This window comes from Delphinapterus leucas, chromosome 21 (genome assembly GCF_059928025.1).
Source record: "Delphinapterus leucas isolate spDelLeu-1000000601 "Yukka" chromosome 21, BTC_Dleu_Yukka2, whole genome shotgun sequence".
Taxonomy (NCBI): Eukaryota; Metazoa; Chordata; class Mammalia; order Artiodactyla; family Monodontidae; genus Delphinapterus; species Delphinapterus leucas.
Genome location: NC_143149.1, coordinates 7,766,641 through 7,791,276, shown reverse-complemented (window position 1 = coordinate 7,791,276; position 24,636 = coordinate 7,766,641). Strand labels below are relative to the sequence as shown.

The following is a 24,636-nucleotide window of genomic DNA, read 5'->3' as shown; positions in this document are numbered from 1 at the left end:
TACATCAAAGGAACTAAGGGGCCAAGTGAAAAGGATGTCAATGGCCAAAGCTGCACCATTTGACCTCCCCCCCACAAAAAGTAGTACCAGATTATAATACAAAGTACAAAATAAAAATCCATGAGTCCATAATGTCCTAACTAAATGAATGAATAAATAAACAAATGGTGGAAAACAAATAACTCTATGTAAATGAATTAAAAAAAAATTTCCAAATGCTCTGTCATCTGCCCGCAGTTTGTTGGAGCACAGCCCCTTACCCCTTAAGTGTGGGCTCTGCATAGTGAATTCTTCCAAAGAATACAGTATGGAAAGAGGAAACAGACGAGGACCTTTACAGGGAACAATTCTGAGAAACACTAACTTGGTCAGGTGATCAAAGTAAACATCAATAATCACAAAGGTACATAAAAATGACTTTACATACCCTTGATGTGATATGATGGAAATGGTGCTGAATCTCTGTAGTTTTCCTGCCTTGAACTCCCAATCCCAGGGTGGCAATGAGGAAAGGATCAAACAATCCTAATTTAGGCACATCCTATAAAATACCTGACCAGCTCTTTTCAAAGCTGTCAAGTTCATCAAAAGCAAAGAAAGTCTGAGAAACTTAAGGCCAAAAGATGCCCAAGGAGATGGGACAACTAAATATAATTTGGTATCCTGGGTGGGATCCTGGAACAGAAAAATGACTTTAGGTAAAATCTAAGGAAATCTGAATCAACTATGGACTTCCGTTAATAATAATGGATCAGTATGTGCTCACTGTGTTAAATACACCATGCTAAGGGTTTTTTTATGATTTATTTAAAAATTTTTAATTGAAGTATAATTGATTTACAATGTGTTCATCATGCTAAATTAAGATGTTAACAGCAGGAGTAGGGTGTGGGATATATGGAGATTCTAAAATTCATTCTCAACTTTTCTGTGACTCTAAAACTATTTTTAAACTCAGAAAGTTTATTAAAAAATAAGGAATAATAATGCTGGGCACTTGATGCTCATGTTTTTGACCAGATGATAACATAGCCAAGCTGTCACTACATCCAGCATCTCTATTTAAACATACATTTTATTATCCTAACTAGTAAACTTGTGAAGGTAAAAGAAGGAGGTACTAAACAGTAATCAAAATTATAGTCTTTTTGTTAAATCGCATCGGCAAACCTAAAAAGCAGCTCACCAAACATATTACAGACAGGTTCTTTACTAGAATCAAAGGGACATATGTACACATATTTAAACAAAATTATGAAAAGAATTTATTCATACTGGTTATCTCACCATTATAAAAGTGTAGTCAGAATCATTTATCTTGGTAATACATATTTAAGTATTTCATAAGTTTCTCAGTCCTATCTGACACTGGTATTTTCTGAGGGTTTTTTATTTATTTTATTTATTTTTAATTTGAGGATTTCTAATTTCTTTTTTTACGATTATTGGTTTTTTTAATATTTATTTATTTTCCTTTTTTTTTGGCTGCTTTGGGTCTTAGTTGCGGCAGCCGGGATTTCTGTTGAGACATGCGGGATCTTTTCGTTATAGTGGGCTGTCTGCTCGGGTTCCTCTCTAGTTGTGGAGTGCGGGTTTCCTCTCTAGCTGTGGTGTGCAGGGGTGCAGGGCTCCAGGGCGCGTGGGCTCTGTAGTTTGCAGGCACGTGGGCTCCCTGGTTGAGACGCGCGAGCTCAATAGCTGTGGCGTGTGAGCTTAGTTTCCCCGCGGCATTTGGGATCTTAGTTCCCCAACCAGGGATCAAACCCACATACCCAGCATTAGAAGGCAGATTCTTTACCACTGGACCACGAGGGAAGTCCCGAGGATTTTTTAAAATATGTGAGTTTTTAATAAAATTGTCCTCAATCTTCTTTAAAGTTGCATTTTATGGTTAACAAATTTGAAAATATTGACACCTTCAATTGATACCTTTGTATTTTTAAATGAGAAACTGTCTGTACAATGCAGTAGGTACACGTTAAGTTTACCAAATTATTCTAGATGGAGTATTTTCTTAGTTCTCATACGGTTAATAGAGTAATTTGTAAATATTTAAGAAACGTTAGTTTAGGGCTTCCCTGGTGGCACAGTGGTTGAGAATCTGCCTGACAATGCAGCAGACACGGGTTCGAGCCCTGGTCTGGGAAGATCCCACATGCCGCGGAGCAACTGGGCCCGTGAGCCATAATTACTGAGCCTGCGCGTCTGCAGCCTGTGCTCCGCAACAAAAGAGGCCGCGATAGTGAGAGGCCCGCGCACCGCGATGAAGAGTGGCCCCCGCTTGCCACAACTAGAGAAAGCCCTTGCACAGAAACGAGACCCAACACAGCCATAAATAAATAAATTAATTAAAAAAAAAGAAACATTAGTTTATCACTTTTCCTCTTTTATATGTAGTCATGACACCTCCCACTGAACAAATATTTTTTACAAGATAAAGCATGTCTAATAGGTTTTCTCTGTTTATAATTCTTTCAAATGTTGCACCAAATTTAGATACTACAGAATCACAGACCTTTGCATTTTCATTTTATTACAGTCCAGGATATAAATGGATATAACTAAAATTAGAACCATTTTCAAACAAATCAAGATATCCCATAGAGTAATTATAGGTCCTGAAACTTAAATATTCTAGGTAGTTTGGGCCTCCATACTGTTTGCTAGCTTTGTTTTAAATAAATGGAATTTTCTAAAACTTTCAGAAGCTGAAGTTTGGTGTTTCTCCTGTTTACATATTTTCAACTGATTTTTAATGAACTGCAACCAAAATTTAGAAGAACTTATTATAGAAATATTTAATATTGTTCCAGGATACAGAACTGATTTATAACGTAGGTTTTAAAGTCTCAATTATTTCTAAAATATAATTGATCATGAATAGCAAAGAGGAAAAATGCATATAAATAAGCTGATTTTCTATTCAAAACAGAATCATAAAACATACTTTTTAAATTTAGTTATTCTGAAAAAATACATGAGCTTCATTTATGAAGTTTGAAAACTATGGTTTCTTTCGGTTGCTTTTAGATGCTTTTTGGATGACATTATGAACTATTTTAACCACAATTCATCTCAAAGATATTCATGTTACATAACCTTCTTAATTTAGTAAGACGACCGTGTTACTATGTTTCCCCACCCCCAAAAGTCTCTGTACATTTTTTCATGTTTCAAAAACAACTACTGTTCTTCTTGAACTGCAGAATTCACGGTAGCCTTCACAATAATCTCTGTTCTTTCACTTTTTACTCAATAAATTTTCAAGAGCTTTGCTTTTCTTCCATAAATGTGTGTTAAAAAATAAACTGCTATTGGAATTAACCTAATTTTTTTTGGATAAACACTGCTATTCAAGTGGCACCTTTTCAAATGTCTGTGAAGTTCTGCCACTGCTAATGATACCAATCCATTAACGTCTATTTCTTGACCTTTCACATACGCACCGCTGCCCACACACACACTTTGAAGTGGAAATGAGGTGAATTAATTGACAAGAAGAGTCATTTGATCTAAATGAAAACTGATGATGCACAGAGAGGTCCTTCCATATCTACTCTTCTGCTCAACACGTTAAACCATCTCTTTGGGCAACAGACTTTTAAAAATGACTGCACACTGCTGAAGTACATCTGCTGCTTCTGACTTGCATCTTCTGGATTTTAGGTGAACAAATGGTGTCAAACAGTAGGCGCACCAGAGCAGATGGTAAATGTCGACAAATCTTTTCTGCAAGTTACATGCTTGTCAGGAAACTTCTTCAATAACAAAATCATTATTTTTTTAAATTTAATACACATTCAGTTTGTTGTTTTCTTATTGATGCTGAAAGGGTTCCTTGGAAAGAGGAGCGGCCAATAGAGGTCAAGGGGTCATTGGAGAATGGGTGGCGAGGACACAGCTAACAGGTGAGGATGTTTGCTGAGCCCCACCATACACCCTGGGGGCCAGGTGGTCATAACTAAGCAAAATAGGTTTTGAAAAAAGAAAAAAAAAGGTCAAAATTGGTGAATGAAAGTAAAAACCTTCAAAGGACCAACTGCAGATAAAAATGTTAAGCCGGGATCAAAGCACAACCCTACTCCATCAAAAGTTCCACTCCTATGTGGCTTTCCGTGAGAATGCTCAAAAAACACCTCCGTTAAGGGAAACCCCTCTGACTCATAAAAGGTTTATTTCCCCACAACGGACTGAAACGAAAGTCACCCAATTGATTTTGTAAGTTTAATACAACCTTGATTACAAAGCCAGATAAAGAGCAAAGATCCATAGCATAGCTCTGAAAAATCCAAAGTATAATATTATCTAACCAAATCCAGCAGTGCGTTAAAAAATGACAAACCATCACAATCAACATGAGTCTATTCCAGAAATGCAAGACTTTAATAAAACTTCTGAAAAATCCAACAACTGAATCCATCACTTCAATCAACTATATAAAAATCACATAATTATCGAATAGATGCATACAATCATTGGTAAATTTTAAAACCGAAATTAATATACAAGATATATATAACTTGAAAAAAATAGAAACTGCCTCACATGGGAAAAAAAGCATGTACAAACATCTTACTGCAATCCCACTCCTAGACATATATCCAGAGAAAACCATAATTCAAAAAGACACATGCACCCTAGGGTTCACTGCAGCACTGTTTACAATAGCCAAGACACGGAAGCAACCTAAATGTCTATTGACAGATGAATAGATACAGAAGATGCGGTATATATAATATATACAGTGGAATATTACTCAGCCATAAAAAAGAATGAAATAATGCCATTTGCAGAGACACGGATGGACCTAGAGATTCTCATACTAAGGTGAAGTAAGCCAGACAGAGAGATATTGCTTATATGTGGAATCTAAAAAAAAAAAAAAAAAAAAAAAAAAGATATGAATGAACTTATATACAAAACAGCAATAGACCCACAGATGTAGAAAACAACTTATGGTTACCAAAGGCGAAAGGGGGAGGGAAGGATAAGTTAGGAGTTGGGGATTAATTTATACACCCTACTGTATATAAAATAGATAACCGACAAGGACCTACTGTACAGCACGGGGAATCTACTCAATATTTTGTAACAACCTATAAGGGAAAAGAATCTGAAAAAAAAATATATATGCATAACTGAATCACTTTGCTGTATACCTGAAACTAACACAACATTGTAATTCAACTACACCTCAATTAAAAAAAAAAAAGAAAAAGAATTCATGAGAAAAATCTTACAGCAAACCTCATGAACAATAGAAACAATTTGGTTGTGCTTCCTTTATTACTCAGAACAAAGCACATACTGTTACCATTATCAACCAATATAATAAGTCTAGAATAGAAAAGCAAGAAGGAAAAAAACAAGAGAAAGAGACAAGTGAAGTTTAAAACAGTAGGTGTATCCGACACCTAGTATACACCCTTCCTATCTCCCCAGCCTTTTCTGGCTTGCGTTCCAGCCACTGTCCCAGTGACTAATTTTGTGTGAACTCCAACCGAATTCTCTCTGAGGAAACCTCCCCCTTGCCCGTGGGCCTCCTTTAATCAGTTTCCTCAGTTTCTTTGGCCATACAGCTATCTCCTCCCCGAGCACAGACCGCTAGTCCCCTCTCTGAATGAGTTGTGACCTGCCTCTGGTTTTGGCCAGGAAGCGGTGAGAAGCCGGGTAGCAAATCCTGAGGAAAGTCTGCATCTCTGGGGCACACCCCTACGTCTGGAACTCACTGCATCGTCTCTGGGTAAAATGAGGCTACTTTTCTTTGCCAAAAGTCAGTAGAAGGCTTCTACCAATCAGACGTTTCAAGAGTATCTCAAGATTCACGTCACCCAGGTTCATCCACCCAGATAGCCCTACCTTAGCATTCGGGGCCCCGTCTTCATCTCAGGGCTCTGATTCTCATTTTAGTGCACGTGGGCGTTATGCACGAGTCTCCCTTGAAGCCTCAGCACCACAGTTACAAGGCAATTCTGCCCACGAAGTTTAGCATAGTCTGCTCTGCTCCTACAGACAAGAAAAGCTCTCTGAGCCAGTCATGAAAAGTCCCTCGGATGGATTTCATGGTGCACCTTGTGATGGAAGTTCACCGCCCTAAACCTATTATTTTCTTTTGTCCAAGATTCCAAACGTAGTTGATCTAAACCAACTCACTCTACAGCCCTCATTCTTTTCTTTGCTCTCCATGCTGTTCAGGTGCCGTTGTACACTGATGTTTCACTTCCTATCTGTTTCTCACCACGACTAACCACAGATAAAAGCCTTCATAACTGCAACACTGCTGAATCCAGCAGTCATCACTGTCACATCTGCACCAGGATTTGGTTTGTGTGTAACGTTGAGACTGTAAAATAACACAGCTGCAAAATCCCCACGTGACTGTGTTCTAGGGCCAAACATTAACTTCTGTCTTAGCTTTAGTTTCTCGGAAAGAATCTCAGGCAAAGGCTCCCGTGCTGCTCCTTCACTAGGGAATGTAATCTCAAAGAGAAGGAGTAATTGACAAGGATAATGTCAAGGAAAACTATGGAGAAGCAATGAATTAGCTACTGCTAATTGCAACATCCTCCAAGAAGTGGAATAAACTGCGTCTCTGGAGACTGTCTAGAGGAGAAAAAGGGAGAATTTATCTTGTGGCTCCTACATCTCAGTAGTCAAGGGTTGGCCCATGGGACATGAAATAACCCACAGTTCTGAGTTTCACAACTGTCCTGCCAGGTAGGGTCCCATCACGTCGCAGCTTTGGCATCAACAAGAAACCGCGGGGCAGGACACACAGCAGAGAGACAGGGGAATTATCGTTTCCGCTCTGAGAGGTAACAGCTATATGGCCAAAGAAACTGAAGCAACTGGCTCATCGATACCCATGGGATCCCGAGGCTGGATGTTAAGGGTATTGAACTGAAGGTTAGAGATATACAAATAGGGCGCATTTATTGACATGGGGTACGCAGGTCGCGGGGCACGTGGTCAGGGGTTCGGCGTTCTGGCAAACACACCACAATACGATCCTAACAGTTCACTGAGCTGCTCCTTGAACCAACTCTGACACTCAAAGCCTTGCCCAGTCAATAAGGTAAATATGCCAGAAATTTCTTGGCACAGTATTGAGGGACATACCAGTCGTCTCAGGGAACTGAGAATGTTAGACCAGACTTGCTATGTAAGAACTGAGAAACTACAGCCAACCATGTTCCTCGAGATGGTCCAAGGACACGCCCTTTACTAAAGAAATAAGGAATATACTTTCGAGAGAAGTCATATAATATCTGAGGAAATGGAGGCTATTTTTTGTAGGCCAAGGTGGCTGTAAGATGTGCTGCCATAGACTGAGTTCCCTAATAGCATTGAGGGTGATAGGATTCCAAAAGTGGCATGGTGACATGCAACACATTCTGAGGCAAGGCGATATAATTACTGCAACGGCGAGTAAGGCTAATGGGCCGGCAATGGATATTTGACCATAGTGTTTTCATGGTTAAGAGAGATGGACAGCCAGTTAGGGTGAGATGGACGATAAACTGATGGATAGATCTTCAGTCGATCTATCCATCGATTGACTGATAGATAGAACTTTTCTGTGCTGATATGTCCTACACAGTCTGGTGGACTGAAGGCTATTACCAGCTGACAAATAGAAAATCATGGTTCTTCACCAAGTTTCCAGATCAAAATCAGTCCACAGACCAAAAGCTCTCTGCAGTGTCACCACAAGTATATGCCCAAGTACTTCTTCAATTTTTCTCAAAGAGATCTATGATGATTTTCTGGGTAGCTGTGCCCTGGAGATGGAGATAAGGATACCCAGATATTCTGAGGATTAGCAGAAATGGAGCCTGAGCTGACACTGATACCAGGAGACAGTCATTACCACCATGATCCTCTGGATGGAGTGGGGGCATCTGGAGGTTATGTGGTAAATGGAGTTTTGGCTAAGCCCTGTCTCATAGTAGGCCCAATGGATCTGAAGATCTACCCTGGGGTTATTCTTCTGTTTTTCCAGTGTATAATGGGAATATATGTGCAAAACTATCACCTAGACAAAAAAAAAAAAACAAAAAAAAACAAGATAACGAACAACTCAATTCTCTTGCGGATGAAGGCTGGATTACTCCACCATTTAAGCAACGAAGGTCAGCCCAAATACTGGCCAGTGGTGAGAGAAAACCGCAATGGATGTCGAAGGGTTAGAGGATGAACGTCGGTCACAGCCTGCAGCTTGCTGCACTCTCCATTTTGCCTGAAATTTTTGCAGCATCTACATCTGGCTGCCATCTTGGAGGAGGTCCTGGGACCAACTGGACTTTTCAATCTCTTCCCAGAAAACGAGTGACAGCACCTGTTCTCACCCCTCTGGAGATCCCATATTGCAACAAGGGGGCCAGCTCTAGCGGAAGGAACAAGTGGTGCCCAGGAGGGGGTCTGTCAGACACATCCCACGAGTCACATCAAATTTTCTTGGCCTTCCTTACCTACGGCCAGTTCTAGCCATTGCTAGAGATGGACTCACCTGTGATTTAACCAATTTCCACTCAAACACAACTGGGGAGGGCTTTGTTGCTTGCCCAAACTGTAGTCCTCTCTCTTCCTTTACTGGTTATGATGGTGCATGAAGCTTGTTTGGTGCCCAAGGAGGTGAAATTTGTAAGTTCAGGGAAGTTAACGCACATTGGTGTAAATCTTTAGCCAAGCAGAGGCGTGAGCCAGTGGGCTCAGTTTTCTCCCTTCTTCCTCTGGATGCACTGCCCTAAAATGCAATTCAAATGACTTCTTGGTAAACAAAGCCAAGGGTTATTTACCCTTGGGGGCAGCTGCTTGACTGAGTTCTCCGTCCTCCGCTTCCCTCTTCCCTGGCCCTCAGTCCTATTTCTGGAACTGTCCTCTCTAATATGTTATTAGCACATAAGCCACTGCATTAGCTGCTGCTTCCTGGGAATCCCAGGCTAGAAGAGAAGGGAATCAACAACTGGCATTACGTGTATACAACATGCTCATTGTTAAAGAAAACACAATACAACCATCAGATAAACATGCTAAACAAGTTAGAGTTCAGCAAATTCGTCAGCTACAAGATGATCTCCAACAATGAATTAGAAAAACATCCTGAATAGAAGATATCATTCATAGGAATAGTATTAAAAACAGTGACAAATTAGCGCAGAAAGAAGAAAACGTAACTGATTATATACAAAGTAGGGAGTTCCCATTCAGTCATAAATACAAAGGAAGCTGGCCTATAATAGAGATGCCTTCAAAACAGTGGGGAATTTTTAATAATAGAATCTGAAAAATTACCTTTTTAATATATCATATGTGGATTTCAAATGAATGCTTTGTGAAAACACTTTTATTTCATCATGACCTACGAATAAATGCAAATTTCATTTCCCTGCAGCCCCAGATTTCAGGTTTTTGTTTTTTTATGGGAGCCTACCATAATTTTAATTTTGTTCCTGCAGAATAAGAGGCAGATGTGTCTTGCAGCAGTGTGGAGGAGGGCAAGAGAGGAGAGCAGAGCTCTGAGTCGGGGGTCACTGTGTCACCACCAGCAAAGCCCTGCTGGCTTGTCTGTAGGTGCGAGAGTGTCGAGTGTAAACAACAGCTTGAGCGTTGTGTTGCCCCTTTGGCTCGTAGTAGCCACCTGCAGTTTAAGAAAAAGCCTGGCAGCGTAAAAGGGGGAGAGTAAATCAAATTCTCTGTTGTCTCAATTTTCAAAATGATAGAAGTTGGAGCAATTTTCACACCTTTCTTGTATGCAGGTCAGCTGGGGGATTTAAGTGACATGGCACTTTCTGTGATGAGTTTCAGACACTCATCACAGCTGGCCTAAAGCCTAATCACAGACTCCCGGTAAGGGGACAGGCACAAGCCCTATGCTTGGCAGGCATTCCTGGGAAAGAACTTACAAGGGTTCTTCTGGAAACATCTTCACAATACGTGCATCTCCTGAACCCTATGGTGGCCCATTGCTGGGATCACCAGCGCACCTGCTTGCCTTGTTCCCTGGAGAATCTGTTATGCTATAAGGGAATCTCTCCCTGTGTGAAAATGGATGGATCGACCTCAGAATATTTCTAAAAAGTGGGCTGTGCTTTCTGCATGTGTAAAAGTGCATCACAGGAGTGACAATACAGTTTGTAGCAATGGAGACGGTAAACGTCAGGATGTGACCACTGGCCCTCGGGTTCTGTCTCCGTTGGCTGCTGTGGAAAGCCATCGTGGGAATCACTCCCATGACTGGATGAAGATGGTGCTGAGATGGAGGCCAGGTGGTGATGCTGGTGTTAGTAGTTGGTAGTTAAGGCCACGTACCTACCGGACACTTACCATGAACCCCAAACTGACCTAAGCCCTTTATGAGCACGAACACATTCAATCCTCTCAAAGATATTATGAGCTCAGCACTTCTGTTATCCCATTGGGAAAATGTCATCCCATCTAACTCTGGGTACCATCTTCTCTCTGACGCTCATTTGCCTTTTATCCATCAGTTCCCTCTGACATGTAACAAAAGCCCAGGAACAGAGGTAGGAGAATTAAAGGAACATCACACATAGGTGTCACACCTACCTTATCTCCACGAAAACTGAAAGTCTTTACCACTTTCTGTTAGCGTCCTAGTACTAAGGGCAAACAGAGGCATTTGAAAAAGAGCCCTGAATTAAGACCAATGAAGTATCTTTACAACCTACTAAAAATATTAAAAAGTGAAGATACAAGGGGAAAATGCAAAGGTGAGACCTTATGTTTCAAAACAGCTTTCTTGAGTAAGGGAAAGTGGATACTATGCTCAGTGTGTGGTTGTGTGGTTGTGTTTGTGATTTTCTCCTCTTCCTCACTTTCCTAGTTTATCAAGGGAAGCATGTTCCATAATTAGTGTCAATTTAGGGGCAGGCTAACCTTCAGGTCTCCAAATATTTTCCCACAGTTTCTGTATATGGTAAGATGTCACGCAAAGGGTTAAAGTGCATGGTTCAGAAAGTAGTATTGGTTCTCCAGACACGGTTTCTGCTCATAAACATAATTACTCACAGGAACATTTTTTCCAGGAGTCACAGGTGTGACTTTTCCGTTTGGACAAGAACAGCTCCTAACATCCAACTAAGATGCCAGAGCGAAGCCCAGACTGTCTAGGAAGCCATACTCATCCCATTTTAGACAAAATGCCACCAAGTTTCAGCCTGTAAAGTTCGGACACCAGAGCAGGCAAGGGACCGGCCAGCTGCTATGGAGGACTCAGGCCAGCTTTCTGGTTTGTCTCTGGAACTGGGCTCAAAGGGGACTTTGCTATTTGACAAAAGTCCTGAATTCCTCAGGGCTGTTGTGTTGGTGAACATTTTGGTCACCTGAGCCCACCCTTTCCGGGTGACAGATTCTCAACCCAAAGCCTTCAATGAATAAACTGGGAGAATGATTACAGAGCTTGTCAAGTAATTTACAAAGTATGGTTTAACATAATGTGTTGTTCCATTCTGGAAAAGATGTCTGTCATTTCTTCATCCTCCAACTATATGCCTCTCTATGAAGAGAAAAAAAAAAAAAAAAGTTGTTCCTGTTGTTTGTTTGTCTTTTTTTCAAGTTTGGACGCCCTGTTCCAGCTTCCACTAGCAAATCAGGCGGCTCAGTTTGGCAAATGACCCTCCATGAAGATATGAACATCATGCAGGAAATTCAACATCGGGCTTCCCTGGTGGCGCAGTGGTTGAGAGTCCGCCTACTGATGCAGGGGACACAGGTTCGTGCCCCGGTCTGGAGGGATCCCACATGCCGCGGAGCGGCTGGGCCCGTGAGCCATGGCCGCTGAGCCTGCGCATCTGGAGCCTGTGCTCCACAACGGGAGAGGCCACAACAGTGAGAGGCCCGCGTACCGCAAAAAAAAAAAAAAAAAAAAAGAAACTCAACATCGCATGCTTCTTTCAGGGTAAGCAACTTGATGGAAAACAAATCGAATGGCCACTGAAATAACACAAATGCCAGCCCCAGCCCCGGCTGGCCCTGCAGGCTGTATGGATCAGTGAGAAAAGGAACAGGGGCGTGGCCGCCAGACACATCTAGGTTCCAACTGCCTTCCAAAATTCCAACATTTACTGAGTAGACAACTCTGGACATGTACCTTAACTTTTCCACACCTCTCTTCCCTCATTTGTTAAGTCACACGAAGTCAGCATCCTTTTACTCCAATGTGAGAATTAAATTAATGTTCAAATTCTCTGAACATAAGATATGCTCAATAAATAACTTCTATCCTGCCACTAAACCCTTGTCATTTCCACCTTATGTAAAAAGGATGTGATAACTTGGGTGGAAAGCAGAGGACTGGGACTGCTTTGATATCAACTCTCACACAAGATCCGAGCTGGTGCTACACAGAATACGAGGGTCGCTGGACCAACACATTTTGGAGATTAAGTGGTTTGGGCTGAAGGACAGCAAGGGGGTTCATTCTTTCGAAAGAGTTTTGAGTACATACTATGGGCAAGTCCCTCTTTCCAACAAGCCCTTAAAAATAGTTAGGAACCAGGTCCTGTTCTCAGCATGTTAAGTACGTTATTTGAATTACCATCACAATCCCCAGAGGCACGTAGTACTTATGGTACCGTTTCACAGATGAGGAGAAGATGGCATAGAGGTGAAGCAGGAAATGTAGCAGGTTCCCAAGCTACAGGGCAGAAGAACACACAGACTACGATGACCATGTTTGTTTGGATTTTTTTGGGGTGCTCCATGCGGCTGGCAGGATCTTAGTTCCCCCACCAGGGATCGAACGTAGGCCACGGCAGTGAAAGCGCCAAGTACTAACCCCTGGACCACCAGGGAACTCCAGATGACCATGTTTGTTACAACTATACTCTCTGCCTTTTCAGTTACCAGGAGCTGCTGACCACACTGACTTCCTGTCTCTGGTGAGATCAGTGTGTAATTTTTCTTTCTGTTGAATTTTGTTTGTGATTTTTTTTTTTACCTTTTACATCTGTCTCAACTGTATCAGTCTGCCCTAATTCCCTGCCTCTTGCTTAATTTTTAAAATTATTTTATTTATAAACAGTGAAGTATTTTTGGTGCAGCTTTCATGGGTACCCTGAGTCTCTGATCTTTAAAGAGTTTGGGTCAGCCTGGCCTGGCCTGGCTCATCCTGAAGAACCCTCGTCAGCTCTGACACTACTTATTTTGTTTTGTTTTTGAATTTTATTTTATTTATTTTTTATACAGCAGGTTCTTATTAGTTATCTATTTTATACATATTAGTGTATATATGTCAATCCCAGTCTCCCAGTTCATCCCACCACCATCATCTCCCCCCGCCACTTGCCCCCCTTCCTCTTGCTTAATTTTTGTGAAGGTCAGCTAACTGCTGCACCTGCCTCTGACATTTTCAAATCTCTATATAACCTTGTCACATTTTATCAAAGACTCTCTCCTTTTACCCAGGTAAATTCAAGTCAAATTTCCGATAAGAATGTCTGCACGGTCTCCTCAGTGCATGGAGTATAAAATCCATACACTTTATGCTGGTGCGTGAGACCATCCATAATTGTGCTTTGACGTACCTTTATTTTTTTTCTTGCATAATCCCATCCTCCCAAAACAATCTTATTCTTGAACCCTGGACTCCTTTTCTCTCTTGAAATGGCCCCTACGTTTCCTTCCTTCCCAGTTCATAAAGCATCCCTTCCTATCACCTCCACCTCTTAAAATCATATATTTTTTTCTTCAAGGCCCCACTTAAATACATCTTCTAATAATCACCTCCTGAATTTTCCCAAGTGGAAGTATTTTTCTTGCTTTTAGTGATTTGGGAGAGTTTGGCCTAAGCTGGATTCTGGGTCTGTCACACGCATTGTGTGTGCCTTTGGATGAGGTATATCATCTCCAGGACTCTTGGGTCTTTATGTAAAAATCAGTGAGCCCCTCAGGAAACTCCGAACAGGATACCTGAAGATCTCTGGCCGCATCAGGTTATGACTCCCACTTCTCACTGAAAGCAGATGAAGCCAGCACGCTATGACTAGTGTCCTTTAGTGAGTTACACTTAGACCCCTGGGCCCGTCCTCACAGACAGACACGACAAGGAAGAAAAGCAAGTGTCATCTCCAAATCTTCTGCTCAAAAATTTTTTTAGCTATGACTTTTGCTTTATTATTTTTATAAGAGTTAGATAAAAGCATGTCTTCTAGTGTACCAAGTTAAGAAATGATTGCGAAAGTGACAAAAAATGAAGTAAGTGGGAAATGACCTCTCCTGTCTTTCTCCGAGCACAGGGGTCATGCCACGCCAGCTCTAAAGCAGATTATCCTATGGGTGACAAACCCCACCCTCAGACTGATGACAGGGCCAGCAATACTCGACATTTCATTCAATAAGGAATCTTGTAAGTTACACCCTTCTATTTGTAAACTGACTCTTACTGTCCTAAGGTTTCTAACTTATTGCAATCACATAAAATAAGGTAAGATCTTTCCCAAGGGGTGAGATAATTCTAAGGTTGATAGAAGGTAAGTTTTGAGCTCATAAGACTGCTGTGAAGATATAAATAAAATAAGGTATGTTGAGTACCTAGGACACTACAAAGCATATATTAGACAGTCAGTAAAAATCCCCTTTCCTATTTTTTCTACTTTGTTATGCCCTAACAACATGCTTTTAAATTTGTCTTCTTTTATTTTACAGACGAAGACCTGGACCTCTTTAATGCACACAATTTGGTGAGTCTTCTGGTTGTGGTGGGCCGTTCTTCTTTACTGGCCAAGACTGTGAACTCTTCGTGGACAAAACCCCCAACTTGTTCACCACTGCATATTTACCCAGCCTTTGCATATAGTAGCTATTAGTAAATGCTGGAATTAAATTGACTCTGCTAAGTTTGATATACTGAGGCTACACTGATACTTTTAGCTGAAGAACGACTGGGGAACAGTTTGCACAGACTTTTCATTGAACTAATGAGTGAGCTCAACATGCAAATAGCTTAAACAGGCAAGACAGGAATTAACACGAAGACTGTTTTGTTGTGAAACTAACCAGGCATGAGTTTTGAGTTTAAGAGAGCCTCGCTTGCTTAGGCATTTCTAAAGACATGGATGAGTGCACTACATCTTTCACACTGTCATGTATTTTTTAAAGTTGTAAAATCACAGTTGATTAGAAAGCCTTTCTACTTCCTCTGCAGTTTGTCCTTTGCCTCGCTTCTGCTTTTATTGGGTAAATGGCAGTGGATGCAGACACTTTCAGTGTCCAATAAAGGGGACGCTGAGCGGAGAACGCATTTAACCCGATTACGTGGTTTGCAGCTACTTCTGTGAACACCTCTTCCAGTATATACATGGTTTCCAGTTACACTTCTTTAGCCCGTGGTGCCAAACTACACAGCGCTGTGACAAATTTTCAGGGAAAGGAGATGAGTCACTGTTTGGACATAGCCTGGCATTGTAAATACACGGGTAGTAGAGAAAAAAACAAAATTTGAAATGTGTGCCTCCAACAGCTAGACTTGCAAAAGTCTTCTAATCATCAGATGTGTAAAAAACATCGACAGAAGACCTGAAGATACCTCCTAGGAGGAGTATACTTAGGAATCCAGTATATAAATCAATATAAATGCAGGTGGCGGATTGAACAACTAGCCCTATTTCTTCATGTCTCTATCCATCCACATTTCGCTACGCTCTCATTACAGGGAAACTGCACTTGCTCAGCCATCTCTTCACTCTTCCAAATGACATACTTTGCCCAAAGGAATGAGGTGGAAATATCAATGTGTCCATTCTGGCCTGGGCTTTCAGAGACAAAACATCGTTCTGCTCGCCTGCCTTACCTCTGCAACTGCCATGAGCAAAATATGCCCTGTTTAGCTCCCAGTTCTAGAAGAAAAAGAGTAGAGCCACCTGGCTGACCCACAGAACTTCAGTGAGAAGCTAGGCTGTCCCAGCCACCTAGCTGAGGCACCTGGGCCAGCCAAGCACCAGGCAACCCATAGATCCATGAGAATGAATAATTCTTACCTAAGCCACTAGTTTGGTCATGCCGCAGTGTTATGGAAGTAGATAAATGATCCAATGTGATCACTCCCTTTTTTGTTGGAGATTGAATGACATAAGTTTATTAGCACTGAAACGTTTGAGAACAGTGTAACTGAAGTAAAGCGTACTAAGTGTAAAGTTGCACGTTTTAGGAATCCAAGCATCCCCAATAAATTCTGACCAGCAATAGTAGAGACTAAATTTAATCTCTATTTTCTCTATAGAAAATACAGCAAAATCAGTACCATACAAACACTTCAAAGAAATTGTAAAATACATAAAAAAGATTATTACTGTATATCAGAAATTTTATATATATATTTGTGTGTGTGTGGTATTTATGGACATGTTAATTCTTTAAATTTATTATTTTTTCAGATTTCTTTTTCAACTGCTTTATTGAGGTGTGATAGTCATAAAATAAATGGCACATGTCTGAAGTATATAATTTGGTATGTTTTGATACGTATATACACCCGTGAAACCAACACCATAATCAGAACACGAATAGGTCCATCATCTCAAAAACCCTCCCACCCTTGTTGAACCTGACCCCCACCCCTGCCTACCCGCGGCCCCTTCACGAAGCAACCACTGCTCTGCTTTCTATCCCTACTGATTAGTCTGCATTTTCTAGAATTTTACGTGAATTCAATGACCTATCTGCTCATTTTTGTGTGGCTTCTCTTATCCACGTTGTTGTAGCAATGGCTTATTCCTTTTTTCCTTTTTTTTTTTTGGTAAATACCCCACTGTGTGAATTGGCCATAGTTTGTTTAAACATTTACCCCCTGATGAACATGTAGATTATTTCCAGCATTTGGGTAACACAAACAAAGGTGATATGCACATTCACGTCTAAGTCTTTATATGGACATATGCATTCATATCCCTTGGGCAAACGCCAAGGAGTGGAATGAATGAATATTTGGTACGTGTGTATTTAGCTTTTTAAGAATTTGCTGATCCGTTTTCCAAAAATCATTGTCATCATTTTATATTCCCACCATCATTATGAGAGAGTTCTAGTTCCTACACATCCTTGCCAAGGCTTGGTCTGGACAGTCTTTTTCTTTTCTTTCTTCTTTAGTTATTCCAACAGTTGGTTAGTGATTTCTCATTGTGGCTCCATTTGCATTTACCTAAAATGACTAATAAGTTGAGTATCTTTCAAGTACTAAATTGCTATCTGGATATCCTCTTTGGTGAAGTGTCTGTTCCAATTTTTTCCCATTTATATATAGGGCTATTTTCTTATTACTGAGTTTAGATCATTATTTGCATATTCTGGATACAAAGTCTTTTATCAGCTGTCTGATTTGCAAATATTTTCTCCAAGTCCTTGACTTGTCTTTTCATTTCCAAGCAGAGTCTTATTAAGAAGAGATGTTTTCATTTTGATAAACTCCAATTTATCAATTTATTCTTTTATAGATAATTCTTTTGGTATTGTACCTATAAGATCTTTGCCTAACCTACAGTCATAAAGGTTGTTTTTCCTATATTTTTCTTCTAGAGGTTTCATAGATTAGTTATGCCATATTTTGAATTAATATTTGTATACGGGACGAGATACAGAGTAAAGTTTGTTGGCTTGCTTGTTTTTGCCTCTGATTCTTAAAAAAACTATCTTCTTTTCCACTGAATTGCTATTGCACTTTTATTAAAAGTCAATTGGCCGTACACACGTAGGTGTTAACCTGGAATCACTATTTTGTTCAATGATGTATATGTTTATCTTAATGCTAGCACCATATATATATTGTATTATAATATAAACTATATTATAATATATATAATATACTATACATATATAATGTTGTATTAGATTTGTTGGAAGTGTGTTAAAACTTTTTGCGTCTATTTTATGAGACATACTGTTCTGTATTTTTCTTGTAATGTCTTTGGTTTTTATATCAGAGTAATTCTGGCATCGTAGAATAAACTGTGAATTTTCCCTTCTTTTTCAGTTTTCTGGAAGATTTTCGTATAGCATTGATATTATTTCTTCATTAAATATTTTATAGAATTAACCAGTGAAGACATCTGGATATACAGATATTTCAGGGGAAGAGTTTCAGCAATAAATTCCCTTTCTCTGATAGTTGTAGAGTGACTCAGCCTATCTGTCTTGTGTGAGCCTTGATAGTTTGTGTCCTTAAGAAAACTTTTCCACTTCATCTATGTTGCTGTATCTATCATCTTGAAGCTGTCTGTGATACTCCCTTATTACTCTCTTAATAGCTTATTATCATTTTAATATGTTTTATTGTAAATATTCACTTTTCTGTTCATAACTTTGTATTCTTTGTCAAAAAAGTATTTAATCTTATGGAAATACATATTCTGGAAGTGCTCCTGTTATTAACCTGCGTAATCTTAGAGGTGGCTGCTCTTCTCAAATGTACTTTGCTGCTTTAAGAATATGTGCAGGACCACCCTTCCCCAACTGGCCCACCATCAAGTCTCTTTCCACCAGAAGATAACTGGTAATGAAGACGGGGTCAGCAGGTGATATTTTTGGAGGATATGTGGCTGTTGTGACTAAGTTTTCTGAGCACAAATCCATTCATTTTCTAGAGTGTCAACTCTAAAATGCTGTGACTACTGCTGACCAGAATTCCTTCCATCACGAACACCAGATGTGATTTAGATACTATTGACCATGTGCACTAAACAAGTACTTGCATTAAGAATTTGCATAAGAGAAGAGGAGGAGCTATCAGACATATGACCACCACCATCGGCTACTGTTTACCTGTTCCTGATACCTTGTACAACAACAGTAAGGTGGAACAAAGAATACAGCGTGAAAATAAAATATATGAAATACAAAGAACAAGAGACGAATGACTAATCATTCAATGGGACTTCTAGGTCTTTTGTTACGATTTTCTGCTGTGCTAATACCTGAGCTTTTAGCTCCTTTCTATTTCTTTCAAAATATATTATTGAAGATTGTTACTTAATTTAAAAGGCCCTTTAATGTTTTTCTAATTTCACAGATTATCTGTCCATACCATGCTCTTTGAACAATCTCTCCACCTCCGCACTCACACACACAATATAATGGGCCTCTTTTACCACTGATCCTCAGGGAAAGATAATTCAAAATTGTCCATAACCGTTCAATACAACCCCAAATGTGTTTTGGGTACATTTTTACCCAATTGAATACTTAATCATCCATGTCATACTGGCTAACCTGGTATATTACCATTTATTACTCCATATTGAAAAGTTCCTCTATCTATAGAAACATATACCTAATGATCTTCCAGGATTCTTTCATTGCAAAATTTTCAGAGACATTAAGAAAATCTGTTATCCATAACATTCCTTTTCAAATCTCTGTATGTGTCAGGTTTTATTTTACTTATCCAAAAACTGACGACTATGAAAGGTACAGGATTTAATATGTCACACCAATTTCACTCTCATACAAAATTCCTTATATCCACATCACACTAAGAAAACCCTCATAGACCAGGTGAGGAATTTTCATGGAGTTAATTAAAGAATCAGTATTTTGAAGACGGGGCCAGGTCCCAAGTGGCATCTACCTGTGATATACCCATGTATTCACAATACTCAGGAAAAATGGGACCTTGTTTTTGATATAAAAGTACCAAGATTATGAATGGTCATAGGGGTGGGTAATTAGAAAGTTTGGGAGAAATGCTCAAGGACTGAAGTCAGGGCAAGTTTTAGTTCCTCAGCAGAACTGGATTCTTGAGTACTGGAGACACAAGAACTGATGCCATTATAACAGAGCCTCATGAACGGAGGCAGTGTAGCTTAGTGGTTAACAACAGACTCTTGGGCCACATAGATCGAAACTGAAATTCTCACCCCTCTTCTTCATGTCCTCGGGAGAAATTTTTTTAATCTCTATAATTACAAGGTCCCCAATCTATGTAATAATAGAACTTACCTAATATTCTTACAATAATAAATAAATAAGGACTAATGAAAAAAGTTAGTACAAAACTTGACAGAGGACAAAAATGTAGTGCCACAGACTGAATATTTGTGTTTCCCCAAAATTTATACGTTGAAACCTAATCCTTAACACACTGCTATCAGGAGGTGAGGCCTTTGGGAGGTGAATAGATCATGAGGGGTAGGGCTATGGTGAATGGGATTAGTGCCCTTACAAAAGGCACCCCACAGAACTTCCGTGTCTCTTCTGCCAGGTGAGGACATAGAGAGAAGACAATGTTTATGAAAAGGAAGTGGGTTCTCATCAGATACAGATGTGCCAGCACCTTGATCCTGGACGCCCCAGTCCCCAGAACTGTGAGCAATGATTTCTGCTGTTTATAAGCCATCCAGTCTCTGGAACTTAGTGACAGCAGCCCAAGAGAGTTGGCCTGTACTATCTTAGCCTGGTTTAGAAACAGGGCCACTGAGAGGTTAGGCACAGCCTAGTTTCCACCCCAAGTAAACAGCAGATTCTGCACTCAAGCCAGGCTCCCTCACTCCAAGATCTCAAGAAGTATTCCCACTCTCCTACTGCCTTATTCCATCTCCTCTTTTGCGGACGCCTATCACTTGTTACTATATTCTTGCAGTGGACGTCCCAACATAAGTACTTAAGGTATACACATGCCTGCACAGTCCATAGAGATGACGTGAACCTATGTCTGTGCCTGGAAACCCACAGCATCCTTCCACCTTGACGATGCATAGCACAACAACCAGAGATGTGCAGTCACACGAGAAAATGTAACGTTACAGAGAGCAAAGGCAGAAAAGGACAAGGTGAGTGGAACGACTCAACCCTTACAGACTGAGAGAGTTAAAGAGACAAGAGAAAAGACATCTAGTAAGGATGCTCACAAGCATTCAAGACAGTCTACCTAAAACAGGGAAATGAGACAATAAACAAAGTTGGAACTGGCTGAAAAGTGACTTGGTGAGAGACTGTTGTTTTCACAATAATCAGTCCTATAAACTAGACTTTTTAGTATTGAAGTACAGAATAAAAATGACAGGTGTACAGCTTGCGTTATTATCTCAAAATCGATACACCTAGGCTAAGAAATAGCCACAATCCAGAATAGAATTATATGTATATATGTATACATATACATACATGTATATAGATATATGTCATTACCTGCATCTATCACTTGGATTTCAAATGTTATATCGATTTAGTGATGATTAACTTGATTATAGTTATAAGGATATTTATTTACTTTCACCAGTAGGATAAGTTTTTCTGAAAATTATTTTTAAAATAAAAAAATTCAGGATATCATACTAAGAAAATGAAAAGCCAAAATACTTCCTGGATTCAAACTAAGAAAATCATAACCCAAATCCTACCTGGTAACATTTCAGATGGTTTATGACTATTTTCCACAATGATATACCAAGTGAATCTCATATTTATAGTAGATTCCAGTGAAAATCACCCTTCATTAAACAAAAAGGTCAGCAAGGAAAAGATCGTATCTTTTTAGACCAGGAGAGAAAATGCATTTACAAACAACAAGGTGTTTTTTGTTTGTTTACATATTTGTTCTGCCCCTGTGACGATCGATGTATATGTCAACTTGGTTAGACTGTGGTGCCCAGATACTTGGTCAGACACCGGTGGAGATGCTGCTGTGAAGGCATTTTGTCAGGCGTGATTAACATTTAAATCGGTAGACCTTGAGAGTACACATTACCCTTTAAACTGTGGGTGAGCCTTAAGAGCAAAAGACCTTCAAAGAAACAGACTGAGCTCCTCCAAAGGAAGAAGAAATTCTGTCTCCAGACTTGGGCTTTGACATCCACCTCTCCCTCTGCCCCCAGCCTGCTGGCTGGCGCTGCAGAATGTGGACGGGCAAGCCCCTCCAATCACGGGAATCAACTCCTCAACATAGAAACCTCTGTCTCTCGGATTTGCTATAACTGTATTTCCATCTATGATAATAACGACTGCATCACATCTTCTCTGCATGCAATTTATATGTAAGCCGAGTTTATTCATCATGACAGGTGAGGTCTTCCTGACCTTCACTCACCCTGCACTGCTAATGTAGGGTGATGGGAACCTTCTCTTCTTCCCTGTCATCAGGGCTCATGGTGACAGGGGATCCATCTCATTCAGTGCATCCACTTATTAAGGTTAATTGTGCACTGCCTTTTAAAGTGTCTGCCCAGAAAAGACTCAGGTACTTTTGTTCATATTTCACTGGCCAAAATATGACATTATTTCACTTAATTTCCCAGAAGGTTGAGAGGTGCAATTCTATCATCTACCCAGAAGAAAGAGGAATGATTTTTTGTGAGCAATAGTAGTAAAAAGCAGTGTGTGAACAGTTCCTTTATGGAAGATACACTCATCATGTCCCCAAGGGTCATCATCGCTCCCATCAGGCCAGTGTGTGAAGGTCACAGTCTGGGATCTGAACCAGTGCTCTGTTCTCATATGATATTCTACGGGTGCCGCTCCCAATTGGTAGAGAGACGCCGAGCCAAAATGAAAAGAAACCTCCCTTGCGCTCATACAACCCATAGTAACAGAACAGTAACGAGATCACCACAATAAACATCTCCCTTTTGGAACGGGGAGAGATGTAAGACTTCACAAACATCACCAGTCCCTGGCAGTTCTAAAATACCACAGGGAGGCACTGCTGGGGTGGAGAATGTTCTCTGGTTACACCAGATGCTTACCTTCAGGGGACCAGGGTCTGCCCTCGGGAGAGGCCTTACTTTTCCATGTTCATCCTTGGCCACATCTGCAGTAGATGGCAGAGAAGAAGCTCTCCTGGGGTCCAAGCAGGTGGTCCAGGCTGCTTCCTGCCAATGGAACATGGGAAGACTCAGTTTTGCTTTGCAGACTAAAGAGTCACAAACATGTCTTGAGACTAAGATTTTGATGTCTTTAGCAATAAAACTCTCTTAAGATAAATCTTATGTATTTGATGACCATCAATCTTTACTAAAGATCTTTTTTCTTCAACCAAAGACTCACTTCTTCCATTTTGTTTTTTTATGGAGATGCCTCAGAATGTAAATACCACTGTATGTGGGTGGTTTCCCTAAAATGGACAGAAATTTCTTTCCCTGCCCTTATTTCAGAGAAAAACTGATATAAGTAAGAGAGATAAACCAGATGCAATTTTAGTAAAAGAAAACAAAGAAGCTAAATGCAGGCCAATTAACTCTGTGAACAATAAAACCAAACATCAATCCAACTTCAATCACAAGATTCATAAGTGGTTGATTTCAGAGAAAGTATAACTAAATATGTTCAAGAGCATAAACTTTTATGATTTGAAAAGTAATTTGCTCTCACATTATTTGAATTTTAACTGATAACGACAAACAACTGTGACCATGTTGAAGTGACAAAAAATGTGTTTATTTGCAGAACTGCACAGGACGGAATATAACATTTTTGTGTGAAAATGGGTATAAAATTATAAATCTATTGTCCTGTGAATGCAGATAATGTAACATCACTCCAATAGGGTCTGAGCTTTCAGGATTCCATTTTATGAAATTATACAATTAATGGAGCAAACATTCCATTATAATATTAGGAGAATAAGAAACTAATCTTTTCATATCAATATTTTTCTCTTAGTAGAGAAGCTACTTACTTGGAAAAGGGAGATCAACGTGACATGATTGCCCCCCCCATTTTATTATTTTTGAATGCATTTCAAAAATATACTTTCCATTGGGATTTAAAGAATAAGCACATATATGTCCATTTGTTTTCAATATTACTCAAATATTAAAGTGTGAAATTAAAGAAGACATTTCTTAGGTTTTACTTAAGAAACATGTGATTTTAGCAGAAATTTAAAATTGTGTATAACATTCAGGTGAAAAGCACATACAACAGTGCTTCAGAAACATAACTGTAAAGACGGAAACTTAATCCCTGTTTAGTTTAAAACGAAAAAGATAATAAACACAGTGGAAAAATCTAAATGTTTGGCAAATAATCTTAATCAAGTATTGACTTAACCGTGAGTTATGCTAAAATATGAGCACTTTAAAAAAGTCCTCATGTTAAAAGTTTGTCTAGCAAAGCAAAGTAAGCTTTTATTAAATTAAACTTTTTATATGAGCTAATTGTAGACTCACATGCAGTTGTTAAAAATAATAAGAAGAGATTCCATTTACTCTGTATCCAACGGTAATATGTTGTACAACTATAGCACAGTATCATAATTAGGATATTGACATTGATGCCCTCAGGGTGCAGACATTTCCATCACCACAAGGGTCCTCCACGTTGCCCTTTTAAAGCCACACTCAATTCCCTCCCACTTCCCCCTCACCCCCAGGAACCATTAATCTGCTCTCCATTTCTGCAATTCCTTCATTTCTAGACCTATGTAAGTGGGTTTATCCATCATGTAACAACCTGATACTGACTTTTTCACTCAACATAATTTCTGGGGATTCATACAAGCTGTTGCCAAGTGACGTTTCATGGGATGGTTGGACCACAGACTGTTTAATCATTCACCTGTAGAAGGACACCTGGGTTGTTTCCAGTTAGGTCTATTCAGAAAGCTGCTGTAAACATTCACGAATTTTCTTCTTTTTCGTATGAACGTAAGTTTTCATTTCTCTGGGATACACGCCCGTGAATGCAATG

The 24,636-nt window shown here is 39.8% G+C and overlaps 1 protein-coding gene across 2 annotated transcripts in view; it reads right to left on the bottom strand.

Moving 5' to 3' along the window:
• LOC149744422 (uncharacterized) overlaps nt 1-24,636 on the bottom strand; it is a 485,722-nt gene that overhangs the window by 90,974 nt on the left and 370,112 nt on the right. Inside the window, exon 3 of one of the 2 annotated variants that reach the window (XM_089903593.1) lies at nt 22,692-22,817. In XM_089903593.1, the coding sequence (XP_089759719.1) occupies nt 22,692-22,817 (126 nt within the window). Of the gene's footprint in view, nt 1-11,923; nt 22,818-24,636 lie in introns of those variants that run through there. The other variant, XM_089903592.1, reaches the window with a different exon arrangement.